Raw genomic sequence first — 15,196 nt, 5'->3', positions numbered from 1 at the left:
TAGAAATAGCTATCTGCCAGCCCTGTGGACAAAAAATCTTAACTTTTATTTCTAGATGACTGCAATTATAATGTGCTTTGTTTTCATGTTTAAAGGCTTTTAAATAGCTGTTATAAATGCTGAAGTGTCATATATTTTTTCAGTGTCTGCCAAATTGGTATTGTATTTTATCTTGAAACTATATTTTGATTTTGTTAACTAAAAATAATTGCAGAGTATTAAACATTCTCAGTAGTTAGAGCTTTTTTTTTTTCCATTTAATTTGAGCTTTTGTTGTTACTAACAAATAATTTGTGGCACGGTTTCTTTTCTTTCTTTCTTTCTTTTTTAATGACTGCCAGAATCTATATACTTGTCACCTTAGTGTGCTAGGAATGTTCCACTCAAATCAAGGGTTCCTTTCTGGTTTTGTATATTCTCACCTGCTCCTCACTGTAAATCATTGAGATGTCAAGTGCAATGATTAATTAAGCTGCACGTGCAAGTGCTTTTTTTTTTTCACCTGTCAACCAGGAAAGAAGTCTCATAGCAAGACTAGATGGTACTGTCTAAATCACAGCTTTTACTCCAGACTGTCAAGTTCGCAGAAATATTTTACATTTAGATGCTTATTCAGAATATGGGGTACCTTTTTTTTTTGTTTAGAATTCTCAGCTATCATAAGATGCAGTGATTATACCATACTCTTATCATTAAACTCTTAATGGAGGCAAAGAGTAAGTTCAGAATGCCTACATAATAAATATTTTTACAACTCATACTTTATAATTATCTTTTAATCAAATACTGGTAGTTGATTTAAGTTATTTAAAGTAAATATTTTTAATTTTCTAAACTAATTGTTTATATATATATCATAATGAGATCCAGTCTCATAGCATGGGTTTAACTTTGTAAAGAAGTAATTATGATAGTAAGTACATTCGCTTTTTTCTTTGAGTAATAAATATTTGTAGATTGTAATGTTAAGCTTTGGGGTACTATTTTTATACATTAATATAAAACAATGACTTGAAAAGTTTATTCTCCCCACCCCAGCTAGTTCTTTCATTGCCCCCCCCACCCAAACCATCAGTAAAAGTAAAACCTCAAATTGTATAGTAATCTTAATCTATTATTATAAGGTCCTAGAAAGGAAGATTACAAGGTAGATTCAGGTTTTGAATCAGTTTTGCCATTGGTTTAGCAGCGGGTGGGCAGGCAGATGCCTGCTCAGAGTAGAACCTATTGCCATTTTTCACCATTGATAGAGTAGCCTTTCAGAGTCAATGAGCTCTGTCAATGTGAGCTTGTCAAGGCTACAACTTCATAGACCTGAGAGGCGGTTTGAGAGGTCAGCCCTTTTCAGGTTCGCTGTGATGCAAATGAACTTTAATGCTTAAACAACTATTGGAATTTTTATGTCTGCTCCTTGTTCTTTTTTCTTCACAAAGTCATTGACGAGACATTCAGTGCTTTTTAAATTGGAAGTTGCATTGTGCTAAAGACCTAGTACAGATTTACGGAGGGCTGAAAGCAGTTAGATCATGTTCTTTTCATGGTGCGATTAGAATCAAATCGATTTCCCTACAGCCTTCAGCATTCAGATGGCAATTTTAACAAAGCTTGGGGGCTAGACAAGGGACAAAACGACTGAACTGAATGTTAATTACACTCTGCAGCCTTATTTTCTTTTGATTTGGGGCTGACTGGCAACTAAATTAACAAAAAGTGTGACCATAACTGCTGCCCTATTTTCATTTAAAAGGAGAGCTGCCTCTAAAAGGCTATCTTTACAAAGAAACAAATGAGGTCTGCTGATCATTGTTAACAAGGGCACTTTTTTTTTCAAAATTCTTGCCAAAAAGGCTGTCCAAAAAAAGTAATGTAATAAATTAGTCATTGATGTATTGTTACCCAGAAAGTTAGTTGATTTTCTGATTTTTATGGCGTAGTTTGGGAATATGTAAGGCAGCAGTGATAATTCGTTGGTAATTATGACTTATAATTGGCAACTATGTGACTATGGAGTGTCTTTCTCATGTTTAACATGGAAAGGTAATATGGTAACTAGATTACAGTACATACTTTAAAAAATTTTAACATTTCATTATATGAAATATTAAACTATTCAAAACCATCTTGATCCAAACAATTTTTACTTTCTCCTAGATCATCCTTGTTTGACATGCAGATTTTCATATTTGATTATTAGTATCTGTTTACAGTTGTGCTGCATTAATAGCACTACATCCTTTTTTTCTTCCCTTGTAAGGAAGCTGCAGCTGCACTGTGTTGCGGTTTATTCTTGTGGCAACACTGTCTTTTTTTGCACCTGCAGCTGTGTCAGTCTCATCCTAACACCTGGCACCATGAATTATGCTCTCCTTTATTCATACTTCCAGGCAAGAAACAGTTCATGAGGCATAGTATATATTACACCAGTCAAGTGATCTTAAATGGTAAATTTCTCAGTTGTTTCCTAAAACAGTAGTATTGAATTGAGTGGTTTTTACTATCAGAAGTCACTTTTATGTTGTTTTAAATAAAACTTTGGCTCCTTCTGAAAAATCCATCTATGGAATCATAAGTATACTAGCCTTTAAATTTGGGCATTATTTTTAAATATAATGTGAAAATTAGTTTGATTTTATAACTAATTGTTTTTTTTTTTCCCATTTATTAACTTTCAGTTATTTCCTTTTTTGAATTTACCCTAAGGTCATTTGTATTTTGTTAACTAATATTTAAATAACCTTGGTTTTCAAATATATTTTAAGAAACTTTTATTACCTTTTAAGTATTGCAAAATATTTTGAAAAAAAAGTGGGGATGTAAATTTATATAATTTGGTAGGTAACATCAGCTTTTTAGAATGTTTTTGATAGTTTAAAATCAGATGCTAGTAAGTTTGAAACTTTAAAAAGTGATACACATGCTGAAAATCAAAACCTTTTCTTTTTTAAAAAAAACTTGCTAGCACTGTTATTTAAAGCTAGAATGCTGGTAGTGTTACAGACCACCCTGTATTCAGTGTCTTATACGTCGCCCCTTTTCACACAAAAAGCAGCTGCAAAACAAAGTTTTTCTAAAACCAGTCAAGAGTAAATTTTTTTCTCATTTTTCTAAAACCAGTCAAGAGTAACCTTTTTTTCTTAATGTCTTCCAGACACGAAGATCGATTGAGAAGTTATTAGAATGGGAAAACAATAGGTTATACCACAAGGTGAGTACCACAGGGAGCAGCTTCGTACTGTTGGAGTCTGAATTGCACAGTATGGAAACAGATGCTTTTGTTGAACTAAAAATATGAAAGGTGGACAAATGGGTTAGTCTGTGTGCTGCAATAAAATAGAGCTCATTTTTCTTCTTTTGCTCTCCTACTTGTCTAGCTGTGCTTGCACTGGAGACTGAGCAAAAGGAAATGTGAAACGAATAACATGATGGAATATGTAAGTTAAAGGGCTGTTTTGTGAGTTTCTCTATTAAATGATCATTTATTTTGCTTCTGATCTTATTCTTTCCATGATTATTAATCAGCAAAGGTGTCAGGAGCTTAATCTCCTGAGTGCAAGGATTTTCTACGGTTCACAGATGCATGGTTTCATGTGCAAGAATGATTTATAAAGTTATGAATGACTTGAAAACAAGGGTTCACTGTGTACTGAAAAATAATAAATTAATTGCCAAGATAAAATAGCCTGAACATGTGTTGATGGAGTGTGAAATTTTAGATGCTGTATAAAGAATAACCACAACTTTGGTTACGCAGCAAGTCAGATATGGCTTTTTTATATAATGCTAATCAATTTCCAAGTATGGAAGAAAATCTTTCAGCCAAGCTATTGGAGCTTAAGAAACCTTTAGCCTTTATACATTTTTAATGCCCATGCCTCAGTGGCCTTTTAACGAATCTTTCAAAATATTATTAGAATATCATTTTGTAAAAATTATCTTAAAAGCAAGCAGGTGATTATGGGATGTTGTTCATCCCATATTTATTCATTAGCAGATATCTAATTTGACATGTGTATACGATGAATTTTAGAACTATTCAGTATGGGATTAAATTTACCTAGCCGACTCCCTGATTTAATTTAACAATTTTTGTCCTTTTGAAAAGTTCAGTATATTCCTGTGAGTTTGGGTATTTTAAACATGGAAAGGTTATTACATTAAAAGAACAAGATCTAAGAAAGGGTTAATTATTGAAAATTAAAGTCATAGCCTTTGTGAAGTACCTGGCGTGACATTTCTAACAAATCTTGTCTATTCTTTAAAACAATGTAGCCATCATAGATAATATATATGTAAAAAAAAGATTGATTAAAACAGTGTTTAAATAGTTGGAAATTATTGTAAAATCATTTTTCTCCGTTAGCGTTTCCCCTTTCTTTCATTATCGCACAAATACCGTTTCTAGCTTTGAACATAAAAGACCTTTTAAAAAATTCCTTTTTTTCATAGAATAGCTCTATTCAGTGAACTGAACAACGTAGATTTTTCATATCATTATCTATTATATTAAACATGTTAATTTATGATGATGAGAAAGACACATGATACTTCTTTATAATCATGAAAAAGGTACATCTGAGTAGGTTGTTTTGAGATTGACCTATAAAAATGTTAGTCTTGTATTTTCATCATAGATGGTGAGAGGGCTTATGTATGTATTTGGGGGGAGGAATGGATAAGTAATTTAAAGGATTTTATGAAAAAATATTTGCTGCATTTATAAATTCAAACACTAAGCTTAAAACTAAAACTTAACATTTTTTTTTTAAACGCATTTCTAAATTTACTTTGGAAGGAAAATATAATAGTTGTCCCAGTGCCGTCAGTTATTTCCAGACAGAGCTATGTAAATGTCATTTGTTCTTAAAATAGACTCATTATATTCATTTTTATTTTTATGACTTTTTTATTAAGTAAAAATAAAATAATTTATTGATCTCCAGAGACAGTCTGAACTACGGGGGTGCTTTGTTTGTAAAATAGTTCCCTTTAATTTACCGTGAAAATTTAGAATATTTTTCTTCTGAAGCCATATTATTTTTCACAGCATCATGGAAGATATCTATGAGAGTAGGGAAAACAAAAACTATTGTAAAATTGCTTTAAAAATGTGTTTTCCTGGATTTTCTCAGAGTCTGTATATTTGGGTTGGTTGATGGGGGAAGAACATAGTTTCAAAAACTCCCTTTTAAATTAAAAACAAAATATTAAAATAACAAATAATTTAATAACAAGAGACTATTCCTTAACTAATGAATTGGGGCTTCTACCATGTATTCTTCTTTGATCTCAACTTTTCTGTAACTTTCAGAAATTTCATTTGTTAGTTAAAGGAAAGTCAGACTCCTTGATTGTATTTTGAATATTGGAGACAATCTAGAAAAAAATACCAATTTTATACTAATTTTTCTTTGTTCAGATATGGTAGAGATCTCAGAAGAAACGAGATGTGGCCACTTACTTTGCATGCATGCCTTTGGAAGGATACGTGTTTGTAGAATAGGTTCTTTAAACCCTAATGATAATTCAAATATAGTCACAGGTTGCCTGTATTTGGCAGTATTTAGTATATACTGCAAAAGTGAACTAGGAGAGGAATATTTTTGAACCAGGTATGTATCGAGGCAAATCAAAAGCCAGGAGAATTGAAGAGTGAAAATAAAGGTTCCCAGCTCAAAGCATTAACTGTAGAATAGAAGAGTGTCCAGACGTGGAGATCATATCAAGATGCTGGTTCTGAAAAAGAATGAGTTCACCAAACATGGAAGCTGTTCAAATCAAAGAATTTTTGTTTAGCAAGAGAAAGAGTTAATTGTGATTAAGACAGTTCAATTTGGAGTAAAATTAGTTCTGGTTAACTTGTGTATTTCTCTGTTAGTGTATGTTTTTGTTGGTTTTCCTGCGGATTCCTCTTAAAAGATCCTTTGGAACAAATTTTAACTTTTAGTTTTGCTAACCTAAGAGGAAGAGGACTTTTTTTTTTTAAATTAATAGTGAGGAACTGGTATCTTTTATTAAGAGTAAAAGTACAGTAAATGAAATAGTAAAATGAAAACAACTCTAGAACCTAGGATAGGTCCATGGAATTGGGTTAGATAGAAGAGAGGAAGCCTGAAGAATTAAATATTGGGTTAGCTACAGTAGAAAGATCAAGGCTTTAGAGTCAAGACTGTTCTTTGTTCAAATCCTGACTCCACAATCTATGGTGTTAAACTTCTCTGATCATCAGTTTCCTGATTTGTAATATGGGAATAATAATACTTACCTTATAGAAAAGTTGTTAGTATTCAGTGGAATCCATATAGAATGAAACACTGGCATGTGGTTAGTTCTAAGTAAATGCTAGCTCCCTTTTCTCTTCTATCCATTTGTACATCCATCCATCCAAGTTCCTCCCATGTGTTAGGGGTATTATCTGGAAAACACTTCCACTCGCTTTCCTAGACTTTGGTTATTTTATTTATTTGTTTGTTTCATGCAGTGCAGAGCTGAGGTATTTTGCCTCTTTGGTAAGGATACAGAAATAATAAGAAAAAATTATCAATAATGGAGCTCTGGGTTATTAGATAAATGTCTGTTTTAATAATGCAAAATCACGGTTATGAAATATAAGTGAATTTTCAAAAATTTTTTGAAGTGATAGAATATAGTTGAATATAGTTGAAGTTTTCTTATGATAAAAACCTATTTAAATCTTAAAGCTTTTTTTTTTCTCCTTCCACAGGTCATCCTCATAGAATTTTTACCAAAGACACCAATTTTTCGACCAGATTAACATTTACTTTATTTATAGAGACTTTCCAAGTATGTTGTCTTTCCAATGGTGCCTTGCTTGGTGCTCTCCTGGTGGTGACATAACATGGGTTCTACGGAATCGTGTGGTGTTTTGTTTTTTGTTTTTTTTTTTAAATAATCGCATGTTCTAAGTGTGCATTTTTTGTCAAACTTTCCAACAGTTATTTCATACAAAATGTTTAATACTTAAGTTATTGTACTCTTTTCTGTTATGTATTCTGATTTTCAAGGATTACTTTTTTGTATTATCAAAAAAATACATTTGAACTTAGCCTAAAAAGTGGCCAGCCTTTTTTATTTTATCACCGAGGTACACACAGTTCTTTATAAAGTCTTTAACATAGAAAAATACCTCTATCTCTATCTATTCTAGCAAACACATTCTTTGTATTATTTTTCTTCCTTTTTAAATTTAACATAGTCATCATTTGTAAACTAACTTTTTTTCAATAGAAAAACATACCCTTTCTTATATACTTCCTAATGTTCTGTTTACAGCAGAAATATCTGTAATCATTATGAAGACCTATGGGACGTTTTGAAAATATTTCTGCCTTCAAATGCAGTAAGACAGGATTAAATTATTTTTATTAGAATAGAGGAAGCAATGAATGGTATGCATGCATCTAATGGTTACTAGAGCTCAGGATCACAAAAATCTAGTAGCATCACAATCTGTATAGTTTTGATCAAGGTGATATTAATAATGGCCTTACTTGGGTTACTTTTTATTGTTTGTCAAATCTTACATACAAAGGTATGGAAGTATCCTTTTAGAAATTTCTAGAGGAAATAGTTCTCCCAATCTAACAAAATTGAGGAATGGATATGTTTCTGAAAAGTCTTTGAAAGAAAACAGAACGTCTACAGTTAAAAGTAAGCCGTTATTCAATACCCCAACGATATTTAGAGCAGATTATTAGTAATAAATGGAGAACATATTTAGTACATTTTTATCCACTAGTTTGCTTTCTGTCCAGTTATGTATACTTTTTTGACTGAAAGTGTGACATACAAGTTTGAATATGGTCAGTTTGTTTCTTTTAAATAGGCACACTCACATATACACATTTTTTTTCTCCTTTTAGTTGTATATACATTTTAAAACTAAAAATTTCTAAATGGCCTATGTGTAAATTTTTCTTTTTATAAGACTGAAATTATACATATTTTAATGTATGTCAAGAACCTGTTCCATACAACTGTGGTATTGAGCAATAATGTGAATAACTTTTGAAATTATATAAACTATGCTTAGTACTTTGTATTAAGAGTTGGTACCACTATACAATACCTTTTTCCTTGTATTAAATCTTTTAAATACCAGTTTCATTAATTTATATACCTGTATTTTTAAAAAATATTTCTTTATACTTCTCCAAAGTACTGTAATTCCATATGAATTTGAATCATTGAATGTCAATATCCAAATCCTATATTGGACTCGAGGAATTGTCTTAAAAACTAGGATTTTTTTTTTGGCTGAAATGATTGTTTCCATTATCCCCCAATCAACTGAGAACTTGAATTTATTGAGTATTTTGCTATGAAGAATTCAAAGTACAAAGAATTCAACCGCTTCTCACTTTATTTAACTCGTGTATAGGGGTGTGTCCCATCCCCTTAAAATAGTGTGATTCAATGGTTATGCTATTCCCTAAACTCTAGTATTCCTCTGTGGTTTCAATGTGAAAAATCATTCATTGAAGAATGTTGAATCTGCCTCAGGATTCAGAAAGAGCAGAAAGATATATATAGACTATGCAACACAGTGTTCTATATTTAAAATTGAGTAAATCTGTAGACCATTTTATTTAACAGCTTTACAAGAACTGTACTTATGTAGAAATACTTGTTATTCTTCTATGTCCTCTGCAAATTACAGTTTTAAATTATGTTCCTCTAAGAATATTTTAACAGATAATTTTCATAGTTGATAGTACTAAGTATTAGGATTTTAAAAAAAGCTTTTCTAATTTTATTGAGATGTGGGTCAGTTGTTTAAAGAAATTCCCGAGAAATATGCAGTCTTAGACTTCTAATGTGTGTGTGTATGTGTGTGTGTGTATATATATATATATAGTAATTGTTTAATTTGTGGCATTACTACAAACTAATTATGCCTTGACCAGTTAGATTTCCATGCTTTTGTTTTCTTTAGTAACCCCCAGTATAACTCTAGCTTAGTCTTTCTTGAATCATGAATATAAGTGCTCATGTTACTGGCAAATTAGAAACGGCAGAGATGCCTGTGTTATATGAACATTAGCCCAAAGGAAATATTTAAAATTATTATTGTTCTTCAGCTCCTGTTTTCTGGCATAAAGTTTGTGAACCATAAATACTTTTAAAATTGATCAAAAAAAGTTATTTCGGGCAGAAAATCCAACATATAGATTTTTACATAGGTAAGTGAATAATAGGATTTTTAAAAAAATACTTTACTGGCATTTTATAATCAGCCCACTATTCCTGAACAGTCTTTTATCAAATAATGTAGTTTGCAAATTCTTAAACAATATTTTACTACATGGCTTTGAATATTTGGGTTAACATTTATTCTCCAAAGCCTAATGACTATAGTAAAAGTCTGGTGTGATACATTTAGCTTCTAAGGCAGATCTTGCCCCTCCCTCAGACAAGAGGTCACCTTTTCTAATAAAGTGACCATCAGATGTTTTATTAAGATTCTTTAATGACTAGGTTTCATTCTCTTAAAATATAAATATGTAATTTTAGCCTAAAATCAAGAAGTTCTCAAATCTCAAGAGTAAAATGATCTCCTTTTTTCTTTAGAAAAACCTAGTTTTGTAATTGAGTAATTTGAAGTCAGGAAGAATCACTTCTTTTCCCCTGGCTGTGTTTTCAGAATTATTTGTAGAGTGCTTCTGATTGTTTCTTTGTGTTAGTAGACACGGGGCAACCCTATAAAACTTTGACAACAATCCCTATCAATCTTCGGTTATAAAAGAATGATATTAAATAGCAATGGGTACAGTGGCCCCACAGTTGCATGTGTTCAAGCTGTACTAGGTTTTAATAACTTTATGTACATAGTCTGACTGTTTCAACTTTTATGACAGTCACAGTTATAACCTTTACTTGCATGCCTGATGTTTCTCTGTATATATTTTCTTTGGCTCATGGTTGGTCAGTAGTACTAAATCAGAAGTTCAGTGTGTGTGAAACTGTCTTTGACTAAACTCCAATATCTAGTCCTGGACCGTCCTTCCTTCTCTTATCCTACTGAGGCACCATGGTTCCTTTAGCTGCCCTCTTGAATTGCCTTTCATCTTCTTTCCCCAAAACTCCCAATCAGAATATTAATTCTGTTGCATCCAAGCTAGGTGTTTAAAAGACCACTTAAAGTGTGTCATATTAAGTGATGAATGGCTGGCGTCCTCAATTCTGTTAAGGTGGTTCTTGGATTTTAAAAGAGAAGTTTCTTAGCAATTGGTGTTCTCCTTGTCAGTAGACCCTGTCAGTCCAGACTTTCCAGGAAGGGAACAGAGGCATGCGCCTGAGATATTGTGGGTTTGGTTCCAGACCACCCAATAAAGCAAATATCTCAATAAAGCGAGTCACATGTTTTTTGGGTTTCCCAGTGCATATAAAAGTTATGTTTACACTATACGGTAGTCTATTAAATGTGCAATAGCATTATGTCTAAAATAAGTACATACATTAATTAAAATGTTAGACAGAGACATGAAGTCAGTGCCTACTGTTAGAAAAATGGTGCCGATAAACTTTCAAATTTGTGATAAACCTACAATTTGTGAAAACCACAATATCTGTAAAGCACAAAAAAGCAAAGCGCAATAAAACGAGGTATGCCTGTAATAGGATGGTTGGACACGGGGCTTCTTCTCAGACCACCATTTCTAGAGGAAACTGATTTCTAGGTTTTGGAAGGAAAGTATAGGTTCAGGGCCAATCCTAAACCAAACTATTAATTATCCCACATAGTGGTTTGTGTTTAAATACCCTTTAAAAAATGAAATAAAGTAACCTTATTTTCCATAGATGCAATATCCAACTTCATGTTGTTTTTAGGAACATACTTTTTATCTAAGTTGAGATTTGACGGATGTCTTTGAATTTTGAGTTACTGTGTTGTTCTGCACTTCTACAAAGATTTTTAGATGGTAATCTAAGAGAAGCCTAGATATTGTTTTCATTATTAATCAATTCTGTGTATTATTTATGAACTAGGGAGCAATGATTTCCCCCCAAAATGACAAATTGAGCCAATAGAGGTTGTTGAGCCTTAATAGACATACTGAAAACAGAAATTTGGAATGCTGATCTTGATTTTGAATTCATTTCTGATGTTACTCAAGATCCTCAAGTTACTGGGCCTCTGCTTTTATTTTCATTTCACAAAAGAAAGTTACTATGACTACCTCATGGTGTTGACTTAGGAAACAATAATTTATTTTGCTATTTATTAAATCATATAAAAGTAAGTAGTTAGATGCTTAATGGTAATGATTAACATTTTCTACTTATTTACAGTGTTGCATAAATGAGTTATTGTTAAATTTTTCACTTAAAAATAGGGTTACAGTGGGTACTCCCTATATGTACTTATAATAATGCTTTGTGTATTTAAAAATCAGGTAAACATTAAATACAGTACTTGAAAAATTTGATAAAATATTTTTAAAGATAGATTCATCTGAGATGCTTAAGCAAAACCATGCCCCCCCATAAAATATTTCCTCTACTTCATAAATGTAGTGCTTTGAATTTTTGACTGCTTTTTTCTTTTTATGAAAAATAGATATATGCTTTCCTAGCTCTTCATTTCAGATATATTTCAATGAGCTGACCACAGCAGGCATTCATAATTTTAGCAGATTGTCTATTTTTTTTTGTTTGTTTTTTTAAACAAACCATAGTGGTAAGCAGCATTTAAGAGAAGATAAGTGATAGAGCAGTGTTTTGTTCATTCTCCTTTATTGGATCACAGTGTACCATCAAACTGCAGATTTTTCTTTCTATTGCCTGTCCTACTGGTTCTTGATTTAGTACAGCTGGTTCCATTCTTTCTCTTGACATAAATACTATATAGATTTAAAATGTTCTGGAAGGAAAGCATCTTCTCCCTCAAGGATTCTTTTTCACTGGTAACAGCTTATTTAATTGGGTAATTATAACAGTCTCATTACATTATCATGAAGTCTATATAAACAGGAGTTTATAAAGGTCAAAGCCTTTTATAAAAAGTCTCTGTTTTTTAGTATTTGTTGACGTTAATGACATTGTGTCCTCTCAGAAGAGTTAAGCATTGTGAAACTTAACAATAGTTATGTCTGTGGAAACAAGGTAGACGTGAATGGAAGGTAAGATTCTGAAATCTATAGGTTGAGAGAAGTAACTGCATTATTATCCTACACTTTGATTTACAAGGTTGAAAGTTATGCAGTGGCCAGGAACTGCAGACAGCTTTATCCTTTCTTTTATACTTTCTATATTATATCACAGTGGAAATTATATTTTTAAAAAAGAAAAAGAAAACAGTTGTTCTAGATAGGGCCTCCGTCTGCTATCTTGTCCTTTGAGGTAATTGTGGGAGGCTATCTTGAATAAAATATACTTCTACTTACCTTTTATACTAAGTGTTACAGTTAAGCAATTTAAAAACTCTAAAAGGATTTTAGGAATTTGTTCCTGTGACCCTAAAAGAGCATGGAAAAATTTTCAAATCAAATAAGTAATCATAAACTTCTGATGGGTGAGCAATTATGCAGAGCAATAGCAGGGTCCCTATTATAATTTTGGAAATTATAAATTCAGGTAAGTATAGTAACATTTAAAAATTTGAAAGTAACTTTAATAAAATATAAAGTTGAATTTTAATTGTATTTTTAAAATATTTTCCTTTAATATCATTTCTTTTATTATTAAGAAATTAAAGCCATTCCGAGACACACAGGGCCTATTTTTCTTAAAATGAGGTGGTTTTGGTTAGATAAAAATGTAACAGCCTTCATTACTGTGAAGCAATATAAAGATGGATTGTATTTAAGGTGGCTTGGTTTTTGGTTCCATGTTAATTGCAGTATATGTAATCTTGTTAAAATTTCATTTAAGTCTTCATTGACTGAATTTTTCTAGTAAACGAATGGAGACCTAATTTGAGCTAGAGGAGTTTTTGACTTTTTGTTTGTTTGCTGGCTTTGGCTAGTTGAGTTTCTGTGGTTTTTAAGTGAATCTTTTCCAACACATGATTTCAACACAAGTCCTTTCTCAAAACTAAAATACGGATAAATTTCCAGCATTTGGTCTTTAAGGTAGTTTCAGTAGAGTCAGAAAAGGGTGTCTATAACTCAGAGATCAAATCACCTTAAAGGGGTTTTGACCAAACTAATTTTGGTATGTGTAGATGTTTAAATAGAGATACAGGTGTATGTATGTACATGTAGGTATATACATATACACATTTTTTTTTCTTTTGTAGACATATCTTGTACAAATGCCTGTGAATAAAATAATTAAATTGACATTGTTATGAAAAGGAGTTTACAAACTGTGTGCAATGAAATTAAAATTTTATATTGAGTCTTCATGAACTTGCATCATAGTTGGAGAAAAGAATAGAAAAATATGTACCTTATGTATTAACTTTTGTATTCAAAGATCTTAGTTTATTTGTCCCTAAATTTTAAAAGCCAATGCAGCTTTTAAATAGTACAGAACTAATTCTCATCACCACTTTTGTAAATATACATATTTAGCAATATTTAACTATAACTTCTGTTACATTGTATCAAATGACTATTTGGTTCACAAACTTTTTTTCTTTTTTGTTTTACTCAGATTGACCCAGATTCCAATATAAACCTTTACAAAAATAGTCTCATATATATGGAAAAAATACATACATATGTATTATATATAGTCTAAGATTATTGTATACTAATATAATTCCTGGTCATTTTCCCTTTTAATAATCTAGAATATATTCTAGAATATATGAATGTTTGTATTATATACTAAGGTAATTGACTCAGTTCACTGAAACTTCTTTTAGTAGTAGGCAGTAAAGATGCTTTTACCTCCATCACCTGGATTCTTAGTTAAAATACCAAGTGATAATTGATTAATTTGGAACATCTGAAAAATGAAGAGGGAAAACTCATGTTTGTGGAATACTTTTATGTTTCCTTGTGTGATCTCAATATTGTAGTTTTTTAAAGAATGAGTTCCTTATTTTCTGAATTTCTAGTCTTTTTTTCATTTTTTTCCTCCTGACGAGAAGAATTTGAGCACTCTCAGAAGTGTATTGAGTTTCTTTTTTCACAAATGGAGAATCAAGCAAAATGCCATTCCTGATTTCAGTAGTTATATGTTAGAATCCATTGCAGAAAGCCTAAAATGTAACCCAAAACTTCGTACCTACAGTCTTTGATATTGTTACATAGCCATTCAGTTTTCTGTGCATTGTGTGTGAGATGAATATTTCTTGAGACTTTTTTGTTTGCTTTACCAAAGAAATCAACCAAGGGAGGGGGGGGGAACCACAAAACAAAACAAACAAAAAACACCCTGTAACTCATGTGAAGCATGCAGGGTGTTGTAATTTCAGTTTGCAAAGCGGTGTGATACAATGTTGCTGAGCCAAAAGCACACGATAGATTTAATGTAGCCAATTGTGTACTTTTGTAAAAAAGAGTAACTGTTCGCTGTGAGTTAATTTTGGATTTTTTCAAAATCTCTCTTTTAGGCTTTGTGCTGGATTCTTCCAGACAAATGCGTATTCCATGTGGGCCACTGTTCTGCTAAATGCTCTCAGTTCTCCTTTTGCAATCAAGATTATGTTGCTAAGGAGATTTTGCTTTTATTGGTGCCATTGATTTGTGTTAATACGTTTTGAATACCTCTTGGTATTCTTCCGTAGACAAGGCCAAAAGAAAAACTTCCCCGAGTTTCCCAATTTACATTACAAATGGAGCGGTGGTGTAATGAAGCCGATATAAAGTGGACAGTTGAAAGGGAACTAAAGAAGGGCACTCAAGTGAGAAATGAAGAAATGTGCCGAGTGCAGTCTGTGGGCTTCTTTCAGTCCAGCTGCAGTAACTGGCTTCGGTCAGAGGTAGAGATTGAGGGAGCGCCTCCTTCTGCAGAGACCACCCACTTTCTGGAGCCTGGGCTGGCACACCATAGATTACCTCACTGACTGATATAGGCGCATTACAAAAGCAGCAAGAGATGGTTCTCTCTTGCCCCTAAATCTCTTTTTGAGTCCTTCCTAGAGCTTGGCTGTGGCCAGACTTGGTATACCTTATGACCTTAAGTTGTCTTTTAAAGGAAGCCCTATGGATGAACCAGTGCTTTTGGTTCTGAGAACTAGCATATTCAAATATTGTTTGTAAATCTCCCTAGATGAGAAGAATGA

General features: G+C 32.1%; 1 protein-coding gene across 1 annotated transcript in view; it reads left to right on the top strand.

Annotated features, from left to right (window-relative positions):
- The window catches only part of CHIC2 (cysteine rich hydrophobic domain 2), a 60,067-nt gene extending 46,618 nt beyond the window's left edge, over nt 1-13,449 (top strand). Inside the window, exons 4-6 of the mRNA XM_037829829.1 lie at nt 3,149-3,205; nt 3,372-3,431; nt 6,722-13,449. Of these exons, the coding sequence (XP_037685757.1) occupies nt 3,149-3,205; nt 3,372-3,431; nt 6,722-6,772 (168 nt within the window). The 3' untranslated portion in view covers nt 6,773-13,449. The remainder of the gene's footprint in view (nt 1-3,148; nt 3,206-3,371; nt 3,432-6,721) is intronic.
- The last annotated feature ends 1,747 nt before the right edge of the window (nt 13,450-15,196 follow it).

This window comes from Choloepus didactylus, chromosome 3 (genome assembly GCF_015220235.1).
Source record: "Choloepus didactylus isolate mChoDid1 chromosome 3, mChoDid1.pri, whole genome shotgun sequence".
NCBI classification, from domain to species: domain Eukaryota; kingdom Metazoa; phylum Chordata; class Mammalia; order Pilosa; family Megalonychidae; genus Choloepus; species Choloepus didactylus.
Note: the sequence above shows the minus strand (reverse complement) of the source record. Positions and strands in the feature narration are given on the sequence as shown.